Source organism: Macaca fascicularis, chromosome 6 (assembly GCF_037993035.2).
Source record: "Macaca fascicularis isolate 582-1 chromosome 6, T2T-MFA8v1.1".
Lineage (NCBI taxonomy): Eukaryota > Metazoa > Chordata > Mammalia > Primates > Cercopithecidae > Macaca > Macaca fascicularis.
Genome location: NC_088380.1, coordinates 144,116,573 through 144,139,659, shown reverse-complemented (window position 1 = coordinate 144,139,659; position 23,087 = coordinate 144,116,573). Strand labels below are relative to the sequence as shown.

General features: G+C 41.7%; 1 protein-coding gene across 23 annotated transcripts in view; it reads left to right on the top strand.

The window, feature by feature from the left end:
• KLHL3 (kelch like family member 3) overlaps positions 1-23,087 on the top strand; it is a 119,340-nt gene that overhangs the window by 78,705 nt on the left and 17,548 nt on the right. For 11 of the 23 annotated variants that reach the window (XR_012414095.1, XR_012414094.1, XR_012414093.1 and 8 more), the window contains 3 exons: positions 32-181; positions 18,307-18,424; positions 19,125-19,322. Coding sequence is in view for 14 of the 23 variants with exons in the window: in XM_073994282.1 (XP_073850383.1) it covers positions 32-181; positions 18,307-18,424; positions 19,125-19,322 (466 nt within the window). In the remaining 9 variants the exon portion in view is untranslated. Of the gene's footprint in view, positions 1-31; positions 182-18,306; positions 18,425-19,124; positions 19,323-20,866; positions 20,969-23,087 lie in introns of all 23 variants that reach the window. The other 12 variants (XR_278270.5, XM_065546772.2, XM_015451922.3 and 9 more) reach the window with 2 other exon arrangements.

Genomic DNA, 23,087 nt, shown 5'->3' with positions numbered 1-23,087 from the left:
TCCAGGATCACCTGTGGATTATTACCTCTAGACGGTTGAAGAAGAAACTTTGATAAAGAATAACAACACCTGTAAAGACTTCCTCATTGAGGCCATGAAATACCATCTGCTCCCTCTGGATCAGAGGCTATTGATTAAGAACCCAAGGACCAAGCCCAGGACTCCAGTCAGCCTTCCCAAGGTAAGCCCCAGCCCAGTAACCGCCAAGAGTCAGGAGTGTGCCCTGGGAAAGTGGCCTTCCACTCCTGCCTCCAAGTCTTTCCTCACCCATGGCTGCCCTGCATCTGGGTTGCATTTACAACCTAGGAGATGGAGTCTGCTGGTTCCTCTTGAATCTGCTGGTACCTCTCTCTTCTGGGGTCTTCCTTTCCTAAGAGTTTCAAGGTAACCTCCAGTGTCATCAGGGAGGTTTGAGAATAACTCAGAGCTCTCTCTCACCCCCACCCTGACTTCTCATTTCACACCATGGCTTGTACTCTATTTCTGTTGGAAGCAGAGGAATGGCTATGTTGGTTTCACTTAGTGATGGCCATAGTATTCCTCTTTCTAGGCCATTCTTTGAGTTAGAATAGTCCTAGTCTGTTTCTTTCCCCCACTTCAGGGAAGGACAAAAAGGACAATTAGGGCTGCCAGAGGGAAGAAAAGGGGTTCTGAGAAAAGGACCCTGTCGAATTGAGGAGTTCGACAGGTCATGAAGCAGAGGAAGGAAATGGAAGAAATGAGAATTTGTGAGGGAGCAACCAGGGAAAGGGAAGGAAGACATAGGAGGGGACCCCATGATCTAGAGATCTAGAGTTTATGGTGTGTGCTGGCTGCTTTGGTTCCCTGCAAGTCTCCTTTCCTCTCTGATCCTCAGGCTTCTTATCTACAGAATGAACGATGCTCCACTTGATCCCTAAAGTTCTGTCTGGCTTGGCACCAAAGTAGTCGTTCTAGGAGTCTAACATGCTGATGTCTGGGGGAAGGAATCAGTCAACCCAAGAGGAAAGGTGGGAGGAGAGGAGTGGGTCATGCTGTCTCATTGATGACACAGTAGGCAGCACCAGGAAATTATTTAGCTCTTGCTTTGTCCTCCTCCTCCTCCTCTTTCCAGCTGGCTGCCGTCCTCCCTGCCTGCTTCTTCCAGGAAGGTTTCACAGTGGCTGGAGAAGCATGTTGTTTTCCAAGACCAGGTGTTGGAATTCTCTGAGGTTTGCAGGACCTTCTTTCCCCTCTGCTCCATGACCTTGGATCATGGGGAATATATTGGTTGCAATGTGAACAAATGTCTCAGTGTCCCAGATAATAATACAAGCAGCTAACCTTTATTGAGTGCTGAGGTTATCACTTGAGTATCTTATTTAATCTTTTCAACAACTCTACAACGAAAAGATAGTTATCCTAGTTTTATAAAGGAGGAAACTGAGGTTCAGAGAAGTTAATTTATTTGCCCAAGGTCAACACAGCTAATGTGGTAGAATCAGCATTTGAACTGAGTCTTTATCACTCTCCATACCTGTTTTCTGAACCCATACCATCCTGCACCTGGCTTCACCTTCGTAAACCTGAGAGTGCATACTTGCCTGCTGGCCTCATGTTGCCTAGTGCCGGTTAGAAGAAGGCATAGCTGCAAGGCAAGGCCTTGGTCTGGCTGGACATTGGTCTTACTGCAGGTTGATGCCTTTTGTTTTGTTTGGTTGGAATATTGCATAGAAACTTCTTCAATATTTTTCAAAATGAAAATAACTTAGCTTTCTTTAATTATAGACATATGTGCTTATTGTAGATTATTAAAAGGATACTACAATTTTGAAATTAAGTAAAAGTCACTTGAAATGTCTCCTAGGGTAAGAAATCTGCTATTATTTGGAAAGTTTTCTTTCAGACATGTCTCTGTGCACTTTTTCACAGATAGATAAAAATGTACAGTGTATCGCTACACAGATTGAAATATTTGCCCCCCATGCAGCCATGTAGTGAGGACTGCTTTTAATATTATCATATAGGTGAAATCAGCATTTAAATTGTAATAGTACCTGGTACTTAATTTTATGCACTATTATGTACATGTTATAGACAGTCCTCTACTGATGGGCTTTGCAGTAATTTCCTTTTTTTTTTTTTTTTAATTGTATCCTTTAAAAGATGGCATCAGGTTTGAGTTCATATTTCTTTCATTGGGAGTGAGATTCATCTTGGTTTCATATGGTTATTGGCAGTTGTATTTCTATTTTGGAGAATTCTCTGTTCATGTCCCTAGCTCATTTTTCTGTTAGATTGTATATTTTTTATTAATTTTTTTTTATTCCTTTGTTTTCTTCTTGAGGCAGAGTCTTGGTCTTGTACCCAGGCCAGAGTGCAGTGGAGTGATCTCAGCTCACTTCAGCTTCAACCTTCCAAGCTCAAGCGATCCTCCTACCTCAGCCTCCCGAGTAGCTGGGACTGTAGGTGTGTGCCACCACACCCAGCTAATTTTTTTTCTTTTAATTTTTTTGTAGAGACAGGTTTTTGCCATGTTGCCTAGGGTGGTCTCGAACTCCTGAGCTCAAGCAATCCACCCACGTTGGCCTCCCAAAGTGCTGGAATTATAGGTGTGAGCCACTGTGCCTGGCCTTATTTATAGTTTTTAAAGGCTCTTTGTACATTAAAGAGGTTAGGCCTTTGAATGTATATATTTCAAATATGTTTTTTCTTAGTTTGCAGTTTGTCTCTTGCTTATAGTAATTTTTTAGTCCAAAAAACCCCAGTTTTTAAGGAGTCAAATTGATCTATCTTTTGCTTTATAGCTTGGGTTTTGTGTCATGTTTAGAAATATTTTCTTTACTCTGAAATGATTTAAAGAATGTCCCCATGTTTTCTTCAAGTACCTTTATAATTTTTGTTTTACATTTGAATCTTTGATGCACTTAAAATTATTTTGTGTGTGTAAGGAGTGAGGTCAGGGATTCAGTTTTATTTGTATTGCAAATGATGAGCCAGTTGTCTCAAGGTTATTTTATTCATTAATTCCCCTTTTCCCCCATTGGTTTGAATACTATCTTTATTATGATCTAAGTTTCCACAAGCTTCATGTCTTGAGAATGTTGATTCTAAGTGCACTGCTTTTTATTTAGCATTTTTACTTCCCTGGGTTTTCAGCTGGTGTTCCGTCTGTGACATTTCCCTTTGGAAGCTGTGGTTCTCATCCTCTATAATATCAGATGAATGACATCTTTGCCTGAGGAGTGTAGCTTGGAGCTAAGGGAATGGTTCAGTGCTGGCCCAGCTTTTTTGTGTAGAAACCATACCTAGTGACTTCTCCTTTTCTGGACTCCATGTCTAGCTCTTACCACATATACCCATAAAAAGATAGTTTGAAAATTAAAGCCCAGTTTGTGCCTGAGCCTAGACGAAGCATGCTGAGAGCTGCTCCACCATCACCCCTGTTTCATCCTAGGGATTGAATCTGTAGTTGAGAAAGAGTCTACTCCTTGTTTCAGGAGGTCAAAGCCATCCTTCTGTCTACCCTACTCCTTAAGAAACATTTATTTTCTGAATGAAGACATTTAGATTCCTGGGCCTTCTGCAGGCAACTGAAACCATGACTTCCTTAGAATCTGTTAAAGAAAGAAATAAAGAAGACATCACTGCTGTTTGTCTCATTGTTCTCCTGTATTCAATCCTTGAATGATTTAAGGTTATGTTGTCTAACCTGCTTCTTAAACTATACTCTCATCACCATTGTTTGAGCACTTAAATTAGTGAGGGGATCCCCACTGAGGGCTTGAAGAATGAATGGGGTATGCTGAGGGAAATGATTACTTAGGGATTATCAGATCGTGTACTGTCTTAATAAATCATCACAGTAATAGGTCTGTACTATTCATATCCCCACTTTACTGAGATTACTCAGAGAGGTTAAGAAATTTGCCCAGTTAAGTACTGGCTAAGTGCAGTGCTGGGGTTTGGTCTGTCTCACTCCAAAATCCATGCTTTTCTTTTTACACCAAACTGCTTCCTGAGAAACAGCTTTGAGGTTTTGGTAGCGGTTTAAAGAGATTTCTTTTAGATTAGTTGAGGTATAATAATTTATATGCAGTAAAACTCACACTTTTTAGAGATATGTGATAAGATTTTACAAATACACCATCATGTAACCACCATCCCAATCAAAACATAGAATATTTTAATCACTACAAAAAGTTTCCATGTGCTGCTTTGTAGTCAATCCTCTTCTTCTACCCCCAGCCTCTGACAACTACTGATCTGATTTCTGTCCCTACGGTTTTGCCTTTTCTAGAGTGTCATATAAATGGAATCATGCTGTATGTAGTCCTTTGAGCTTGGCTTCTTTTTCTTACCATAATGCATTTGAGATTCATCCCCGTTGTTGCATGTATCAGGAGCTCATTCCTTTTTATCACTAAGTAACATTCCATTGTATGGATGGACCATAATTTATTCATTCACCAGTTGGTGGACATTTGGGTATCCAGTTTTTGGCTGTTACAAATAAAGCTGCTGTGATTTCACTTACAGATCTTTGTGTGGACATATGTTTTAATTTCTCTTGGGTAAATACCTAGGAGTAGGATTGCTGGGTTATATGGTAAGTATATGTTTAACTTTATAAGAAATTGATAAATTGTTTTTTAAAATGACTGTACTATTATGCATTTCCACCAGCAATATATGAGTTTCAGTTATTCTGCAGTCCTGCTACTACTTGACATTATCTATTTTAAAAAATTTTAGCCATTCTAGTAGGTATGTGGTGGTATATCACTATGGTTTTAATATGCATCTCTCTAATCGCTATGCGGTTAAGATTTTCTCATGTGCTTATTTGCCACCCATATTTCTTCTTTGGTAAAGTGTCTGTTAAAATCTTTTGCCCATTTGAAAAGTTGGGTTATTATTTTCTTATTGAGTTGTAAATGTTCTTTATATATTCTGGATACAAGTCTTTAATAAGATATATATTGTGTAAATATTTTCTCCCAACCCGTGCCTTATATTTTCATTTTCTTAGCAGTATCTTTGGAAGATAGTTTTTTAACTAATTAATTTTTTAATTGACAAAAGTTATATGCATTTATCATGTACAACATGAGGTTTTGAAATATAGTTACATTGTGGAATGGCTAAATTTAGCTAATTAACATATGTATTACCTCATATACTTATTTTTTTTTTGTGGTGAGAACACTTAAAATCTATACTCTTTTTTTTTTTTTTTTTTTGAGACGGAGTCTCGCTCTGTTGCCCAGGCTGGAGTGCAGTGGCTGGATCTCAGCTCGCTGCAAGCTGCGCCTCCCGGGTTTATGCCCTTCTCCTGCCTCAGCCTCCCGAGTAGCTGGGACTACAGGCGCCTGCCACCTCACCCGGCTAGTTTTTTTGTATTTTTTAGTAGAGATGGGGTTTCACCGTGTTAGCCAGGATGGTCTCGATCTTCTGACCTCGTGATCTGCCCGTCTCAGCCTCCCAAAGTGCTGGGATTACAGGCTTGAGCCACCACGCCTGGCCAAAATCTATTCTCTTAACTATTTTCAAGAATACAATACATTGTTATTAACTATAGTCACCATGTTGTACTATAAATCTCTTAAAGGTATTTCTCTCATCTCACTGAAATTTCGTATCCTTTGATCAACATCTTCCCGGCCAACCCCTTCCCCATCCCTTGGTAACCACCGTTCTATTCTCTGCTTCTATGGGTTTAACTTTTTTAGATTCCGCGATGAATGAGATTGTATGTTATTTGTCCTTTTGTGCCCTGCTTATTTCACTTAATGTAATATCCTCCAGGTTTATCCATATTGTCACTGATGACAGGATTTCCTTCTTTTTTAAGGCTAAAGAGTATTCTACTAAGTATGTATACCACAGTTTCTTTATGCAGTCATCTGTTGATGGACATTTAGCTTGATTCCACATCTTGGCTATTGCAACTAATGCTGCAGTGAACATGAGAGTAGGTATTGCTCTGACATACTGATTTCATTTCCTTTGGATATATACCCAATAATGGGATTGCTGGATTATATGGTAGTTCTATTTTTATTTTTTTTGAGCAAGTTCCACACTGTTTTCCATGGTGGCTATACTGTACTTGGAAGAGCATAAGTTTTAAGTTTTTCAATTTTTTTTCTGTTATGGTTTATTTTGTGTTCTATCTAAAAAAATCTTTGCCTAATTTGAAGTCACAGATTTTCTCCTATACTTTCTTCTAGTAGTTTTAGGTTTTACATTTAGGCCTATGGATCCATTTTGAGAAATTTTTTTTGGTTTTAATATGGTGCATGAGGTGAGAGTCTAAGACTCATTTGTTTTGCATATGAATGTCCAGTTGTTCCACACCATTTATTGGGAAGATTCTCTGTTCTCCATTGAATTACCCTGTTACTTTTGTTATAAATAATTGACTGTATATGTGTTCATCTATTTCCGGGCTCTCTTCTGTTCCATTTTATCTATTTGTCTACCTTTACACCAATACCATGTGGCCTCGATTACTACCTTTCTAGTAAGTCTTGAAATTAGGTAGTATGAGTCCTCCGGTTTTGTTCTTCAGTGTTGTTTTTGTGAATCTGGGTCCTTTGCATTTCCATTAAATTTCAGAATCAACTTGTCTATCTACAAAAAAGCTTGTAGGGGTTCTGCTTGGAATGGTATTAAATCTCTAGATCAAATGGGGGAACTACCATCTTAATAATATTAAATCTTTAGATCCATGAACACAGTATTACTCCATTTATGCAGGTCTTCTTTAATTTCTCTCATCAGTGTTGTATAGTTTTCAGTTTATGGGTCTTATGTGTCTTTTGTTAGATATATCCCTGGGTATTTTATAGTTTTAGATGCTATTGTAAATGTTTTCTTTTGAAATTCCAATTTCTAATTGTTTATTGCTGATATGTAGAAATGTAATTGGTTAGAAAGCTTATTTAATGGGGGAGAGGTCAGGTTGGTGATGGCTTCATTGCTTTCTGAACAACAAGGACAGTAGTTTCAGAAGATTACTGAGTAGCCCAGACTGATGCTTCAGGCATGCATTTTGGGCTCTCTTCTAGAGTGTTAGCTCCTCAACGCAACTGTAGGTTCCATGGCAGCAGGCGTTACTCATCTGTGTCCTTGGCACATGACCTCAATTAAAGAAATACATTTTAAAAGATGAAATAACCTCATTATTTATTAATACTTAATACTGACCATTTATATTACCCCTCATTTTTTCCTGATGGGCTTATCAGCATTCATACCTGTGTTTTCACATGGCTTTAGTGAGGATTTATATCCTACTTTATATCCTCCTTTGATCACTAATGTAGGTTGACCCTAGTTTGATTCAAGCCTACAAGTCCAGATTAGAATGAATCCAATTGTCGTTTCTAGAGGATTAGAAGGGTTGTAAAGCTCTTTGTTTTTCTTTTTCTTTTCTTTTTCTTTCTTTCTTTCTTTCTTTCAAAATCTGAAATCCAGCTATAAACAATCATGTATGCATTAATTCATTACTTTTCTTTGAGATGGAGTTTTGCTCTTGTTGTCCAGGCTGGAGTGCAATGGCACGACCTTGGCTCACTGCAACCTCTGACTCCCGGGTTCAAGCGATTCTCCTGCCTCAGCCTCCCAAGTAGCTGGGATTACAGGTGCCTGCCACCACGCCCAGTTACATTTTTTGTATTTTTAGTAGAGATGAGGTTTCACTATGTTGGTCAGGCTGGTCTCGAACTCCTGACCTCTGGTGATCCGCCCTCCTCAGCCTCCCAAAGTGCTGGATTACAGGCGTGAGCCACTGTGCCTGGCCGATTCATTACTTTTTAATTCACTCATCCAACATACTTCCATAGAGAAACCACTAATTGCCAGGCACTGGGGTAAGTACTGGATTCATGAAGGCTGATATGAACTGGTCTCTTCTCCAGGGGACTCCCAGACCAGAAGGAGGGGAAACAGCTGTGAAAGGACAATTACAATGGAGTGAGTAAACGCCCCCATAGGGGTACAGGCAAAACACTCTGGGAGCACAGAGAGGGGTAAGGAATTAAGGAAAGCTTTCTGCAGGAGCTGACAGGAGCTGTGTCTCCAAGGTAAAATGCGAATTGTCTGTGAGAGTGAACATCCAGAAACTGGTTCAGGTGACTGCAGGAGAAAACTGGTTTACATCCTCTGGTGACCACTTAGAATAATTTGTACTTTGCATCTTCTTCTCTGGGTCATTGTCCTGGTCTTCATCACTGAAGGTATTGATAATACAAGTAGTATTGTTTAAATACTAATTACTGAGCAACTTCTTTGTGTTGTTAGCCTAAGTACTTAATGCCCATTATCTCATTTTGTCTTTATTACAACTCTGGAGGCTTTAATGTTGGAGAAAACCAAGATTCAGTGAGATTGAGTAAGACTGAGTGACTTGCCCAGGGTTTTACAGCTCTTAAGTGGCAGTGTGAGGACTTGAATCCAGGTCTGGCTGACTCAAAGCCTGGGCTTTTAATCACTACATGATAGTAATCCCCACAATAATGATAACAGCAGATACCAATTACTGAGCACTTATCATGTGCCAGCCACTGGGCTAAGTGACTTATATTTGTATCTCATAGGATTTTCATAACTGTAATTATCCCCATTTTGCAGATGAGGAAGTTGGACCTTGGGTTCTGTCACCCACTCATTATGCATTAGTTATCTATTTCTGCATTACAAATTACCCTAACTCTGATGGCTTAACACAGTAAACATCTGTCATCTCACAGTTTCTATGGGCAGGAATCCTGGAGTGGCTTAGCTGGGTCCTTTTGGTCCAGGGTCATACAGTCAAGCTGTTGGTCAGGGTGCAGTTATTTCAAGGCTTGTTTGGGGAGGATCTGATTCTAAGCTCACTCATGTGGTTGCTGGCAGGCCTGCTTCTTGCCATGTGGGCCTCTCCATAAGCTGCTTGAGTGTCCTCATGACATGCTGGCTTTCTTCCAGCAAAAGTGATTCTAGAGCAGGAAAATGAGTGCGCACACCTAACACAGAAGCTGTAGTCTTTTTATAACCTAATGTCAAAATCCATGTCCCATCACTTCTGTCTTTTATTTGCTAGATACAAGCCACTAAGTCTAGCCCACACTCAAGGGGAGAGGTATTAAGTTCCATGTCTGAGTGTAGAAGTATCACAGAATTTGTGACCCGTCTTTAAAGCACAATTAGTAAATGGCTGAGTTGAGGTTTAAGCCTAGGATGACTGGCCTGACGCCCCGCGCTCCAAACTGTTTTATTATATTGCTTCCAAATGTCACAAAAGCATTATAGCCGAATGCTGTGTTGAAAGAAACCTGATTCCTGTCCTTTGGGGACTTTTAATTTTAAGAAGTCTCTCTGAGAAAGTAAGATAGACATATAAGAACAACCAAATAAGTAGAGGAAGAGAGAAATTAGGAGATAATTGGACTAGTTGGAGAAGCAGGCATGGGAATTCCAAGGGCAGGCTGTTTTTGGCTTTCATAAATTCAGTCCAGATAGGCTTTCTAGCAGAGCAAACTTGAAAAACAACGTGGTGGAGAGAGACTGGCACTATATTCAGTAATTCTCAGCAGTAACTCTGTTTGCCAGCCAAGTCCCTTCCCTGAGAGGAACAGGACTCTGCCTTGAGATAGCTGCAGAGGCTAATAAGGGTGTTTTTCCTGAGCCATATATGCACAGAGCATACTGACACATTCCAGCCGGAACAGCTAACAGCATCATCTTGGCTCCCACACATTCACCGCCCAGCACTTTCCCTGAGGCTGTGTTGCCATGGACAACCCGAAGCTGCCTCCCAGCCACTCAGAAGTCTCCTATGTTACCCTGTTCCACAGATGGCAGCAAGGAAATGAGGTTTCAGGAAGATGCAAATGAACCTTTTGGAAATGTACTGAACCTGGCACTTTTCACTGTCATTCCAGTTCAGTTGGCATCTCTATTCAGCTCTTTAAAAATGCTACTGAAACGCCATTTGGATTGGAAGTGGGTGGCTTGCTCCTGAGTTGGGCTGTCCTGCTTTCAGTAGATGGTGTTGGAAGAAGCTGTTGACAGGGTGGGTGGGATGACCTCTCATTTGGCCCAGGCCCCTGGATGGGCACTGCCCCTTTCCACCTTGGTCCGCACCCTGGCAAGCACCCTGGGGTCCTGAAAAAGCCCCATAATCACCCCTAGAATTAGTGGTACTTACCCTCCCTTCACAGGTTCATTGTATCCTTTTCCACCTTTCATTGGGAATCTGTTTTTTAGCACCTGTCTTAGAAGCTAATAATGACACTAGTGTTAATCAGATAACATTTAGTGTTTACTGTTTAGCAAGCATTGTGCTAAGTGCTTCATATCATTTAAGCCTCCTGACACCCATACGGGAAGCATCCTATTATCCTGATATTACAAGTTATGAAAATGAGGCTTAGGAAGGTTAAATGTCTTGCTCATCTCATAGCCACACAGTTATATAGTGACTGGGCTGATACTATATTTGGGCCTGGATGTGTCTGATTCCAAAGCCCATTTTTTCCACTCTTCTTCTCTCCACCGGGCCTTGACCTCATATTACCTGGTTCTCAGACCCCCATTGTCTCTGCACCTTGCTATCAGTACTTGCCTAGAGCAACTGTTGCTCAGGAACCTGCTTGGACAAGTCTTCTGGCTCGACCTCGACATGCTCCTTCGGATGAATTGCTGGTGTTAGCCCTGCGGCCCCACGCACCAGGGTAAGAGAGAGTCTCGCTTCCTGCCCTGGCCCGAGGGACCGACTGGCTGGGCCTGCCTCCTGCCCAGCTCACCGGTCACAGAAGAGAGTTTGGACATACATTCTACTCTTGCCCGATGAAAAAAGTGTGTAGAGCCCAGATTGTTCCTTTCAACTGAGTGGAAATTTGAATGACCTATGTAGTCCTGAGGCCAGGGCTAGGGTCTTAATCTACACGTAGGCTGGAAATCTCTACACTCTTCATGGATTGTCCCTTTCCCTGGCTAGTCTCTGGCACCTAATGGCTCTCAGACACAGGGTGGTTGTGATTTCAGTGAGGAGGGACCAACATGCCTTCAATCCCACAGTCATGCTGGTGGAATCAGAATCATCTATGTAAACAAGAGAGCATTATATATTAATTTAAAAAAATGTTATGCTGGGAGTAAAATTTCCTTCCTAAGGAATCAGGTAGTCTTTTCCATGGGCTCACTAGTCTTCCTAAAATAAATGGCTATTTGACTTTTCAAAATGAGAGTGTTTTCCTTGGGAGGTATCTAATAACCATTCCTGCTACAGTGGAGTTCAGCTCACTCAATCTGTCAACCAGAGAACCTCCATTCACCAGAACTTCTGCAGCCTTCAACATAGTGACAGTTAAGACTTGGGATCAAGAACCCTGAGGCACCCTGCCAAACTCCTACGTATGCTGCAGTTCACCAGAGTGATTAAATTATGTTCAGTCTAGCACAATTGTTCACCTAGAGCCAATTCTTTAGTTTGTGATTCCTAGATGACTGATAGTTCTTACTTAGGGTTACCTTGAAAGATAAATGTTAAAAATAGTGATCATTAAATAGGCTGATTTGATTAATTTCTAATGAAGGCATATTAATCTTAAGTATATTGGGGTTTAGGAGTGTTGGGAAAAGAAAGAACTCCCTGGGCCTGAGTGTTTCTGAAATATAAAATGAGGGCATATAGGAGAGAATGGTTCACGTCTCTTTCTCTGACATCTTGTGGTCTTCTTAAGTAGCTAGAAGTTTGTGATTTCAGAGATGTGATACGTGTAGACTGTGGGAAATACTTATATTTGCCTAACTGGTTGCTAACATCAGGTATCCATGGAAACAAGTATCCATTAGCACTCATGATAAGAAATTTATTCTTTTTACTCTGTATGATCAACACAATAGTGGGTATAGTGCTCCATGTATGATGGCTTCTTGCAACACCTACCGTAAAAATTGGATTTCTTTTGACCATACTGGGCTGTACTAATTTACATTCCCACCAGCAGGGCATAAGAGTTCCTCTTTCTCCACATCCTTGCCAGCATTTGTTATCTTTTGTCTTTTCTACAGTAGACATTCTAATTGGGGTGAGGTGATGTCTCGTGGTTTTCATTTGCATTTCCTAGATGAATAGTAATGTTGAACATTTTTTTTCATACACTTGTTGGTCATTCATATATCTTTTTTAGAGAAATATCTATTTAGATCTTTTTGCCTATTTTTGAATCAGATTATCTGTTTTTCTGTTATTTAGTTGTTTGAGTTCCTTATACATTTTGGGTACTAACACCTTGTCAAATGTGTGCTTTTGGCACGTTTGTCAAAAATCAGTTGGCTGTAAATGTGTGGATTTATTTCTAGGTTCTCTAATTTATTCCATTGATCTATGTGTCTGTTTTTATGCCAGTACCATGATGTTTTAGTTACTCTAGCTTTGCTGTATATTTTGAAGTCAGGTAGCATGATGCCGCCAGCTTCGTTCCTTTTACTCTAGATGGTTTGGCTATTCAGGATCCTTTGTGGTCCCATATGAGTTTTAGAATTTTTTTTCCTATTTTTTTTGTGAAGAATGTCATTGGTAGTTTGATGGGGATTACACTGAATCTGTAGATTGCTTTAGGTAGTATAAGCATTTTAACCTTATTAATTCTTTCAATCCATGATCATGGAATATCTTTCCATTTATTTGTGTCCTCTTCAATTTCTTTCATCAATGTTTTATAGTTTTCATTGTAGAGATCTTTTATGTCCATGGTTAAATTTATTCCTAGGTATTTTATTTTTTTGTAGCTACTGTTAATGAGTTTTTTTTCTTTATTTCTTTTTCAGGTAGTTCGCTATTAGTGTATAATGAATAAATGAATTCATTTATTCATTCTAATAGTTTTTTGGTGGCATCTTTAGGCTTTTTAATATATAAGATCATATTCTCTGCAAGCAGGTACAGTTTGACTTTCTCCTTTCAATTTGAATGTACTTCATTTCTTTCTCTTGCCCGATTGCTCTGGCTAGGACTTCCAGTACTATGTTGGATAGAAGTGGAGAAAGTGGGCATCCTTGTCTTGTTCCAGTTCTTAGAGGAAAAACTTTCTACTTTCCCCTTTCTAGTATGATTTTAGCTGTGTGTTTTTCATATATGGCCTTTATTATGTTGAGTTACTTTCCTTCTATTTCTAATTTGTTAAGAGTTTTTATTATGAAGGGATGTTGAGTTTTATCAAATGCTTTTTCTGCATCTATTGAAATGATCATGTGGTTTTTGTCTTTGATTCTGTTAATGTGATGTATCATTTTTATTCATTTGTGTAGTGTTGAACCATCCTTGCATCCCTAGGATGAATCCATTTGATCATGGTGAATGATCTTTTCAATATGCTGTTGAATTTCATTTGCTAGTATTTTGTTGTGGATTTTTGCATCTGTGTTCATCATGGATATCAGTCTATAGTTTTCTTTTTTGTCATGTCCTTGTCTAGTTTGGTATTAGAGGAGTGCTGGCTTCAAAGAATGAATTTGGAAGGATTCCCTCCCTTTCAGTATTTTAGAATAGTTTGAGAATAACTGGTATTAGTTCTTCTTTAAATGTTTGGTAGAATTCAGCAGTGAAACTGTCAGGTTCTGTGCTTTTCTTTGATAGCAGACTTTTTATTAGTGATTCAATCTTGTTGCTTGTTATTGGTCTGTTTGAGTTTTCTGTTTCTTCATGATTCTATATTGGTTGGTTGTATGGGTCCAGGAAAAATTAAAAATAGAACTACCATATGACCCTGCAGTCAATACTGGGTATGTATCCAAAGAAATTAAATCAGCATGTCAAAGAGATATTTGTACTCTCATATTTATTTCAGCAGTATTTACAATAGCTAAAATACAGAATCAACCTAAGTGCCCATCAACAGATGAATGGATTTTAAAATGTGGTATATATACTATTCAACTATAAAAAGGCTGGGCACAGTGGCTCACACTTGTAATCCCAGCACTTTGGGAGGCTGAGGCGAGTGGATCACCTTAGGTCAGGAGTTTGAGACCAGCCTGGCCAACATGGTGAAACCTTGTCTTTAGTGAAAATACAGAAAATTAGCCGGGTGTGGTGGTAGGCACCTGAAATCTTAGCTACTTGGGAGGCTGAGGCAGGAGAATTGCTTGGACCCGGGAGGTAGAGGTCGCAGTGAACCAAGATCCTGCCGTTGCACTCCAGCCTTGGTGACAGAGCGAGACTCCGTCTCAAAATAAATAAATAAATAAAAAGATGAAATCCTGTCATTTGTGACAACGTGGATGAACCTGGAGGACATTATGTTAAGTGAAATAACCCAGGCATATAGAAGGACAAACACCACATGATTTCACTTATATATGAAATCTAAAACAGCCGAACTCGTAGAAGTAGAGAGCAGAATAGTGGTTATCAGAGGCTGTGGAAGGGAGGAGGGAGGGGAGATGGGGAAAGGGAGATGGGGCTGATCAATGGATACTGTGTTACAGTTAGATAGGAGGAATACCTTCTGGAGTTCTATTACACAGTAGGGTGACTATAGTTAACAATAATGTATTGTATATTTCAAAATAGCTAGAAGAGAGGATTTTGAATGTTCTCACCACAAAGAAATAATAAGTGTTTGAGCTGGTAGATATGCTGATTACCCTGATTTGATCATTACCCAATGTATGCATATATCCAAACATCACACTCTACCCCATAAATATGTGTACCTATTATATGCCAACTAAAAATAAAACAAAAAAATTGAGTTTCCTATGCCTGTGAGAGAAGCAGATGTATACCTGCTCTTCCCGCTGCCTTGAGCTACCCCTGAAACTGATGGTCCTATCCCACAAAACCTCATAATTCCTTTTCTCAGATAGTTGTACAAGTTTCGTATGTTTAAAGTCATCTCTTACCAGTGGTTTTATGAGCTCAAAGGCAAGTTTGTTTTGAAAACCTTATCTTGTATCCTATTTTTTTTTTTTTTTTTTGAGACAGGGTCTCACTCTGTTGCCTAGACTGGAGTGGAGTGGCGCTGCAATCACAACTCACTGCAGCCTCAAAATCCTGGGCTCAGGTGATTCTCCTACCTCAGCCTTCCAAGTAGCTGGGGCTACAGGCAATGCACCACCACACCCAGCTAGTTTTTTGTATTTTTTGTAGAGACAGGGTTTCACCGTGTTGCCCAGGCTGGTCTTGAGCTCCTGGACTCAAGAGATCCACCCGCCTGTGCCACCTAAAGTACTGGGATTACAGGTGTGAGCCACTGCACCTAGCTGTCGTGTATCATTTTTGTCTTTCTACTGAGGCTTTACTTTAACATTACAAAATTTGCATTCTGTAACACTGTTTCTGTGAAAATTCTCAGAGATGAGTGGTAGATTTTCTCCAATATGAATGTACCCTCTACTTCCCTGGTGGGAGATAGTTTCTGGGGCATGGTGAGGGTTCCTGAAAACTTTGCCCTTTTTTTTTTTAAATTTACAAAAGAAGCTGGATAGCTTATGCCAAGAATAAGCAAACTTTCTTTTGGTGGTCGAGTCAAAAGATGGAAAAACTCTCACTTTCTCTTTTTATTTTGCTTGTTTTTTCCTCACTGTCTCCAGAATTTTAATCTGGTGTTCCAACATATTTTAACTAAAGAAAATGGCATTTTAGTTTAGTTTCTTTTTTCATTTTTAAAAACTCTGTATTGTTGTTGAACTCCTTGCATGTGCTGTTTACTTTTTATTCATGTATTCTTTATTCCAAACAAATACTTGAGCCCTCACTTTTACCTGGCAACATAAGTTTGTGGAGTTATCTTGGTGACTGAGGCAGATACATCTTCTGCCCAGGCAGGGCTCACCGTCTAGAGGCGCAAAAGACAAGTCACTGATGGTCCAGCACAATGCAGAACCCACAGGGCAGGTGAAATCTCAGAGGATGGATGTGTAGTTCTGACTTGGAGGCCAGAGAAGTCCATTTGTAGGAAATAACATGTAAACTGAGACCTGAAAGATAAGCAGGTGTTAAGGCAGAGCGCTCAGAGTTGGGAAGAAGGTTTCGAGTCAGGGAACAGCATGTGGGAGGGTGTGGGGTGCCTAAAGTCCTTGCAGAAAGAAAACTTAAAACTGCTTTTATTCTCACTCAGCTTCAGAAATCAGATTTCAAAGAAAATCTTGCAATATTTGCCTTCAGTTTGGCTTTACCAACTCAAAACCGGAAAGACAATGCAAGTTCTGGGCATATTTACAAGCACGTAATTCTGGCCTTGAAGAGTAGATTAGGCATTGTCTGGAGTTTGCCAAGGGGCTGTGCTCATTAACATCCCCCTTGAACTGTTCATGGATGCCTGTCTAAGCAAAGAATTCCAGATGGGAAGTAATGTAGAATTCATCTTTACTCTGAAAAAGGCTACTCTTGACACAGGGCAGTGGGCCCTCTGAACTGAGGCACCCAGGAAAGTCAAGAACAGAATGTTTCTGTCTGGAAGCAGCAGCAGCAGCAGCTCGAGGCTGGGCTTTGTGTCCTGGGTTCCTTTGGAATGCTTTAGAAGTCAGAACTGATATCTGAATTTTTGAACACTGGTCACCCACTTTTGGTGACAGACAGCTATGGACTAAATCTGATGACCAGTGACCACCCACATGGCAGTGGGTGAGCCTCTTCTGGAATATTGGGGAATAAAAGATTGATCTGTAGTAATGGTGAGCTCTGGTTTTGCCTCCCGTATGGTGGGAAGTGTTCATTTGAGGGATGTGCTCCTGCGAGTTCACACAGAGTTTGATGGGCACTTCTCTCCCCAAAAATACATCATGGGGAAGTAAAAAGCCCTATGATAATTCATAATGGCAAAAGTTTTTCATGGCATATCATCAGGAAATCTACACAGTGTGGATTAAAAAGGTAGTTCTCAAAGTATGAACCCTAGAGTGGCAGCAGCAGCAGCACCTGGGAACTTGTTAGAAAGGCAGCCTCTGGGCTCCACTCCAGATCCACCGAATCACACTCTGGGCACAGGGCCCAGCAGCTTGTGTTTTCACAAGTCCTCTAGGTGATTCTGATGTATGCTCAAGTTTGAGAACCACCGGGTAAAGGAGACAAGCTACAGGTAATGATCAAATGAATTTGCTGGTTGTAACTTCCACCCTTTCTCTCCACTCAAGAAAGCATATCGGAATGCCATTGAGTGAGAGTGACATCATTGTGGGGACAGCTATGAATTCGCACACGCTTATTAAAATATGTAAACTATAGGTAACTGGTACTTTAATATTTATTTATTAATAACATGTGACCAAAGGCACAGCAGTGATACCACAATTAAGTACTGCAGTTCTATTAACCTAACCAGAGCAGTAGTTTTCATTGTTTTTGACCATGCCCTTGCAATACAAAATGCATTTAAATTTCTATCCAGAAGACACATGTAAGTGTGTACAACTAAAACAAATATTTCATGAAATAATATTCTTATTATCGTACTTTTAAAAATATATATGCTGGTCATAATCCATTAAATTGATTTCATGACTTACTAATGGAAAGTGACCTGTGTTTTGACAAACACAGATGCAACCAGCTGTGTTTGCTTGGATCCTGTCTCTAGAGCAGGAGTTGCGGGGGTGGCTGGCCTCACCCTCTGTCAGATAGACTTGGATTTCAGTCTCTGCCTACACTCCTAGCTGTGTGACCTTGGGCCGCTTAATGTGTTCTCTGAGCTTTACTTTCCTATCTGTCAATGTGGATGATGATGATTACCTCACAGCTGTGGTGACGAGTAAATGACAACACATTTCACATAGTGCCTGGCAATGGTGGCTACTACCTTACTTGTGGAAATAGGACTGCTAGCACTAGTTTTCAGAACATCATCAGTTTAATAACTTTTGTAATAACCACCTCACAGGAGTTTTTCACAAGTTTTTTCTATACTGCAGTGCAAAAGTGCACCCTACATTCTAGGCATTCAGAAATACTTTTGAATAATACTTTAAAAAATGCATCCAAATTCTGCACTCTTTTTCAAAGTATATTCAAGTTTGTTTTGATATAAGATTTAGCACCTCCCATTCCCAATCTTGAGGACACTGAGATTACAGATGATGCCCTACGTGGCTTCACACACCCACAAGATAGCCCCTAGTGGGGCATTTGGGAAATAGAACTTATGATTGTGTTTCTGTGGGAAGATGCTTGTTAGACTTTTCTTGAATACTCATACCTGTTGGTGACTAGGGGCAGCATCTCCATGTATGTAGCTCTGTAAACTGGCATCTCGGATCATCCACAGACCCTGAGTGATAAGCCATGTGGAAGTACCAGGGATACCATAAATCCAGATTTTGGGGAGACCCCGCTAATGTCCACTTGTCTCTCTGGAGGTCATGATTGTGGTTGGCGGCCAGGCACCCAAGGCAATCCGCAGTGTGGAGTGCTATGATTTCGAGGAGGACCGGTGGGATCAGATTGCTGAGCTTCCCTCCAGAAGATGCAGAGCAGGTGAGCAGCCTCCCAGTTCTGCAAGCTGTTTTTCCCCTGCTGGTCCCCACTCTGTGCCAGAAGTCGTGAGCTACTCCTTGTTTCCTCAAGCATCTGTGCATTTCAGGCTCCCTTTCTTTTCCCTCCTGCACAGTTTTTTTTTTTTCTTTTTTTTTTTGTTTTAAGACAGTCTTGCTCTGTCACCCAGGTTGGAGTGCAGCGTCATGATCTTGGCTTACTGCAACCGCCGCCTCCTGGCTTCAAGTGATTCTCTCACCTCAGCCTTCCAAGTAGCTGGGATTACAGGCACACACCACCATGCTTGGCGAATATTTGCATTTTTAATAGAGACGGGTTTCACCATGTTGGCCAGGCTGGTCTTGAACTCCTGACCTCAGGTGATCCACCCACCTTGGCTGCCCAAAGTACTGGGATTACAGGCATGAGCCACCACGCCCGGCCACTTGCACAGTTTTTGGCTCTTTTGGGGTCAGTTCTTATGAGCTTGGGGAGTTAAAGCTGATTCAAGTATTTACTTGAGTCAGACAAAATTAGAAAAGCAAGTAGGAAAGAAATCCAGTGAATCCCATGACTGCCAAATATCTAAAGTATCTTCGGTGGTGACTTTTCCTGTGTCTGTCTTGCTCCTCCATTGTCATCCATCAACTTGAGCAGTCATGCGCCTGACCTGACCTTGATGTCTCGGTTTCCTGTGCCTCAGGTGTGGTGTTCATGGCTGGCCACGTGTATGCCGTGGGAGGGTTTAATGGCTCACTGCGGGTGCGGACAGTGGATGTGTATGACGGCGTGAAGGACCAGTGGACATCCATTGCCAGCATGCAGGAGCGCCGGAGCACGCTGGGCGCAGCGGTGCTCAATGACTTGCTCTACGCGGTGGGAGGCTTTGATGGCAGTACTGGTAGGTTCAGGGTGTGTTCCCAACCCCTCCTAGCCTGGGACACACCCTCCATGAAACCCTGTTTTATTCAGCCAGTTCTGGACCAACTTTCTGTCCATTTGTAGCTACTGCCCCAGGGAGATACCACCCTTCTGCCTCATCCAGCTTTCAGGGGAAGAGCCAGGCCTTCTTGCACACAGAATATGTAACTGCCCATGTACTAGGCTTTCTAGGACTCAGAAGAGTCCCTTTCCTACTTTTCAGTGTCTGGGAACCTATTTACTCAGAAGATGAGACTTAGAAGGAGAGCATGCTTAGCTGGGGGGTGCCTCAGGCCTCCAGTTTGAATCCTCTGCCAGACAGATGAGGGAGCTGAGTTCAGCACTTGGAAGGAACCTGGCTCAGGTCACGCAGTGGGCTAGGCTGCCCATTTTTTCTGTTGCCCTTTCTACTACCCCACTTGAAGCTTTGCCAGGCTTTTTCACCATAGGTGAGCCTTCTTGCCTCTGGACTCTATCTAGCTTCAAAATTTCAACCCGAAACCATTAGTTGACATAAACTCAGAGAGGTGATCTCATCTCTGCTCATGCTGCCAGGTAGGTGTCTCAGTAAACAGTAGCTCTATTAAACTAATATGATATCCTTTGGCCCCCAGGGAGGGGAAAAGCAGTGTTTTTTTACTTCTCTGAATTTTTATTTGTGTCTTCACAATTTGGGGATTTTTCTCAGCCTTCTCTTTGCCTCACTCATATAATTCCAGGGCTTTAGCCCCTCTGGAGGCTGCCTTTAGTGAGTGGGGCAGAGAACGAAAGGGTAGTGGTGCATTGTTTCTTTTGGAAATTACTTTTGGCTATAAGTAGAGAACCTGATTAAACTGTGCCTTAAAACATGAGGGATTTTGCTTTACTCATGAAACAAGAAGCCTAGAGGTTAGCAGTGGCTGAGTTGGTCCAGTGGCTCATGGACATTGAGACCCCATTCTTTAAGATTAGATTTTCTTGGCCTTTTTCTCATGATCATGAGATGGCTGTTATACCTCCAGCCAACACATTTGTGTTCCAGGGGAGAATGGTATCTATATCAGAAAAGCAAAGGCCGTTTCTAAAATCCCCATAGACTTCTGCTTAGGTCTCATTGACTTGGTCACCCCTAGCTGCGAGGGAGTCTTGGAAAGCAAGTGTTTAGCTTTCCACTGCTAAGATAGACGAAGCTGGGGGAAAGGGGATTGGAATAGGTGTTCAGTGAGGCTACCTCAAGTGACTACTTGGAATCAAAGTATCTCACTCTGCAGTTTTTATGATCTACGTTTGCCATGCATTTCAGACACACCCCCTGTCCTTTCACAGCCCACTCTCTGGGTCAAGTCTTAATAGTCCCCGCAGGTAGACACTGCAGATGTGTTTGAGGGAGTCGCCACAGGCCACATGGTGATTCAGAGGTGGCACCGAGCCATACATTTAGGTTTCCAGCCCCTGCATTTGGACTCCTCCCCCATCCTCACTGCTTCTTACACAGCAGGGTGAGGCCTGGTGCCATGGAAGTCTCATGAGTCTCTTGTCTCCCAGGCCTAGCATCGGTGGAAGCCTACAGCTACAAGACCAACGAGTGGTTCTTTGTGGCCCCGATGAACACGCGGCGGAGCAGTGTGGGTGTGGGCGTTGTGGAGGGTAAGGAGGTGCAGTGGCCGGTGGCCAGGCCTATCCGGCCCACAGGCCTTGTCCTGGGTCCAGCATCCTGCTTCGTGCTTCCTCTACCTTGGTTTATTCCTGAGATCACTCCTCTGAGTTAGGTACTATTATCCTGATTCAGCAGACGAGACTCAGAGAGGTGGTGGAGCTCCTGGCCCGTGGTGGAGCTGGGCTGGGGGAGTAGAAGGAGCCCAGAGGGGAAATGCCGGCCTGTGGTTTGGCCCCTTGTCAATAGCTCTGCTGGAGGTTGGGGAGGGGAAGGGAGTAGGGAATCTATAGTCAGCATGTGACCCAGGAGGATAATGTAGTGGAGGGAGAATTAAATGTGTTTAATGAATTTTGTCCTCATATTCATATGTTGAACATTAACAGAACTGTGGGTGAGGTAGGCATGTCTTCTTAGGTCTGATGACTGTCTCTGCAGGGCAGGCTGGTGATCGAGTCCAGCTCTAGTCAGGAAAGCTGTGTAGGGTAAGGCAGGAGGGCGTGGTGAGGTCTCGGGCCTGGTCAGATGGTACACATTCGTTTGTAAAAAAAAAAACAAAACAAAACTCTCACGTCTAGTCTCTCGTTTTGTTTGCAAAACCCTTGTGAAAGAGATAGGCAGGACTCAGATTTTCTCCATCCTCCAGATGCCCCACATTCTAATGACAGTAAATAGCACAGCCTGTCCTTGAACCCAGGTCTTCTGACTCCTAAGCCGGTGCTCTTTCCACTGTGCTATGCCCCTTCAGAATGCTGACAAATGCCAGTAGGTAGGAGTTCTGTAAATATGTGTGAATTCAGTGTACCAAAGCATAGACTATTACTTGAACTAAAATGTTATTTGCAGGACAACACTGATTCATCAACCTGTGCGAGTGTGAGAATTTAGATGGAATATCTGTTCATTCAGACATGTGTGCAGACATTCCATCTCTCATGTACATACTCAAGAATACACATGCAAACACAAATGTGTCCTGGGGACAGCGTAACATTCAGCGAGTTAGACATTCATAGAAATATTCTTTTCTCGCACTGTATTTCTCAGTCTGCACTGGTATTGTGTAATTTAAGTTTTCGTTTAAAGGTATACTATTCTAACATACTAAATAAGTCATCTTTGTGAGGGCAAGGATTTTGTCCTCCTTCCAAGGTGAATTGTGTCTTGCAATCTCATTCTCTTGGTGGAACAGAAATTGATTTGTCTGCCAAGTATAAGTGCTTTGTCTAGCCACCTTCTCATTTCTTCTCTTGTTCCTTAGCCAGGAATATCAAACAATAGAGTAGGGGTTAAAAATAGCAAATCCCTGTTAATAGACTGAAGGAGGAACCTTGAGTGTGTATTTTTTCAGCTGATGCAGATGGAATGGTTGATGGGGGTTAGAGGAGGTGCCATAATGGTGGTAATTTAAAATACTCCCCTTGACAAAAGCTTTTGTGAGCATGTTCTGTATGTGGAAGAAGTGCTGTCTTGTAGCACGCCCTGTTGACATGGAAGACAGGCTGGGAATTTGTTTCTTCTGCCCCTCCTGAATCTGAAGCTCTTTCGGCTGTGGGCACCCTGGGGCAGCAGAGTCCAATTTACAGCTGTGGTGAGAATGTTGAGGGAGGAACTTAAGTGGACTCTGCTTCACTGTGGCCTTGAAGAGACAGCTCTCTGCAGTGTCTGGCTTCCTCTCCTCCCTCTCATCATCTCATTACCATGGCTATACAGTTTGAATGACACTGAAAAAAAAAAAATGGAGGAAATCGCAATAATTTGCTACTGGCTGCCTCGAAGAATAGCTATTTAGGAAAAGACTGTGTGGATCAGAGTACAGGCAGAAGCTCCCCAAGAGAACGGAGAGTGTGCTATGGAGATTGTCGCATCTGAAGCAGCACACCGTACAAGTAGCCTGGACCATAGAAGGGCTGCTTAGTCAGGTTTTTAAAAAATTTTCACTCCGGTGCGTGCAGAACTGAGGGGAGGGTGTGTTTGTTTCTTCTAGATGGGTCAATTGAGAGGACCCTGGGGCAGAAAATAAAGCCAGGCTCGATGATGATAGAAGAAAAACATTTTTACATTTGATAATACAGCAGTAGTTCTGGTAGCAGAGTATAGGTTTGAGCCTGA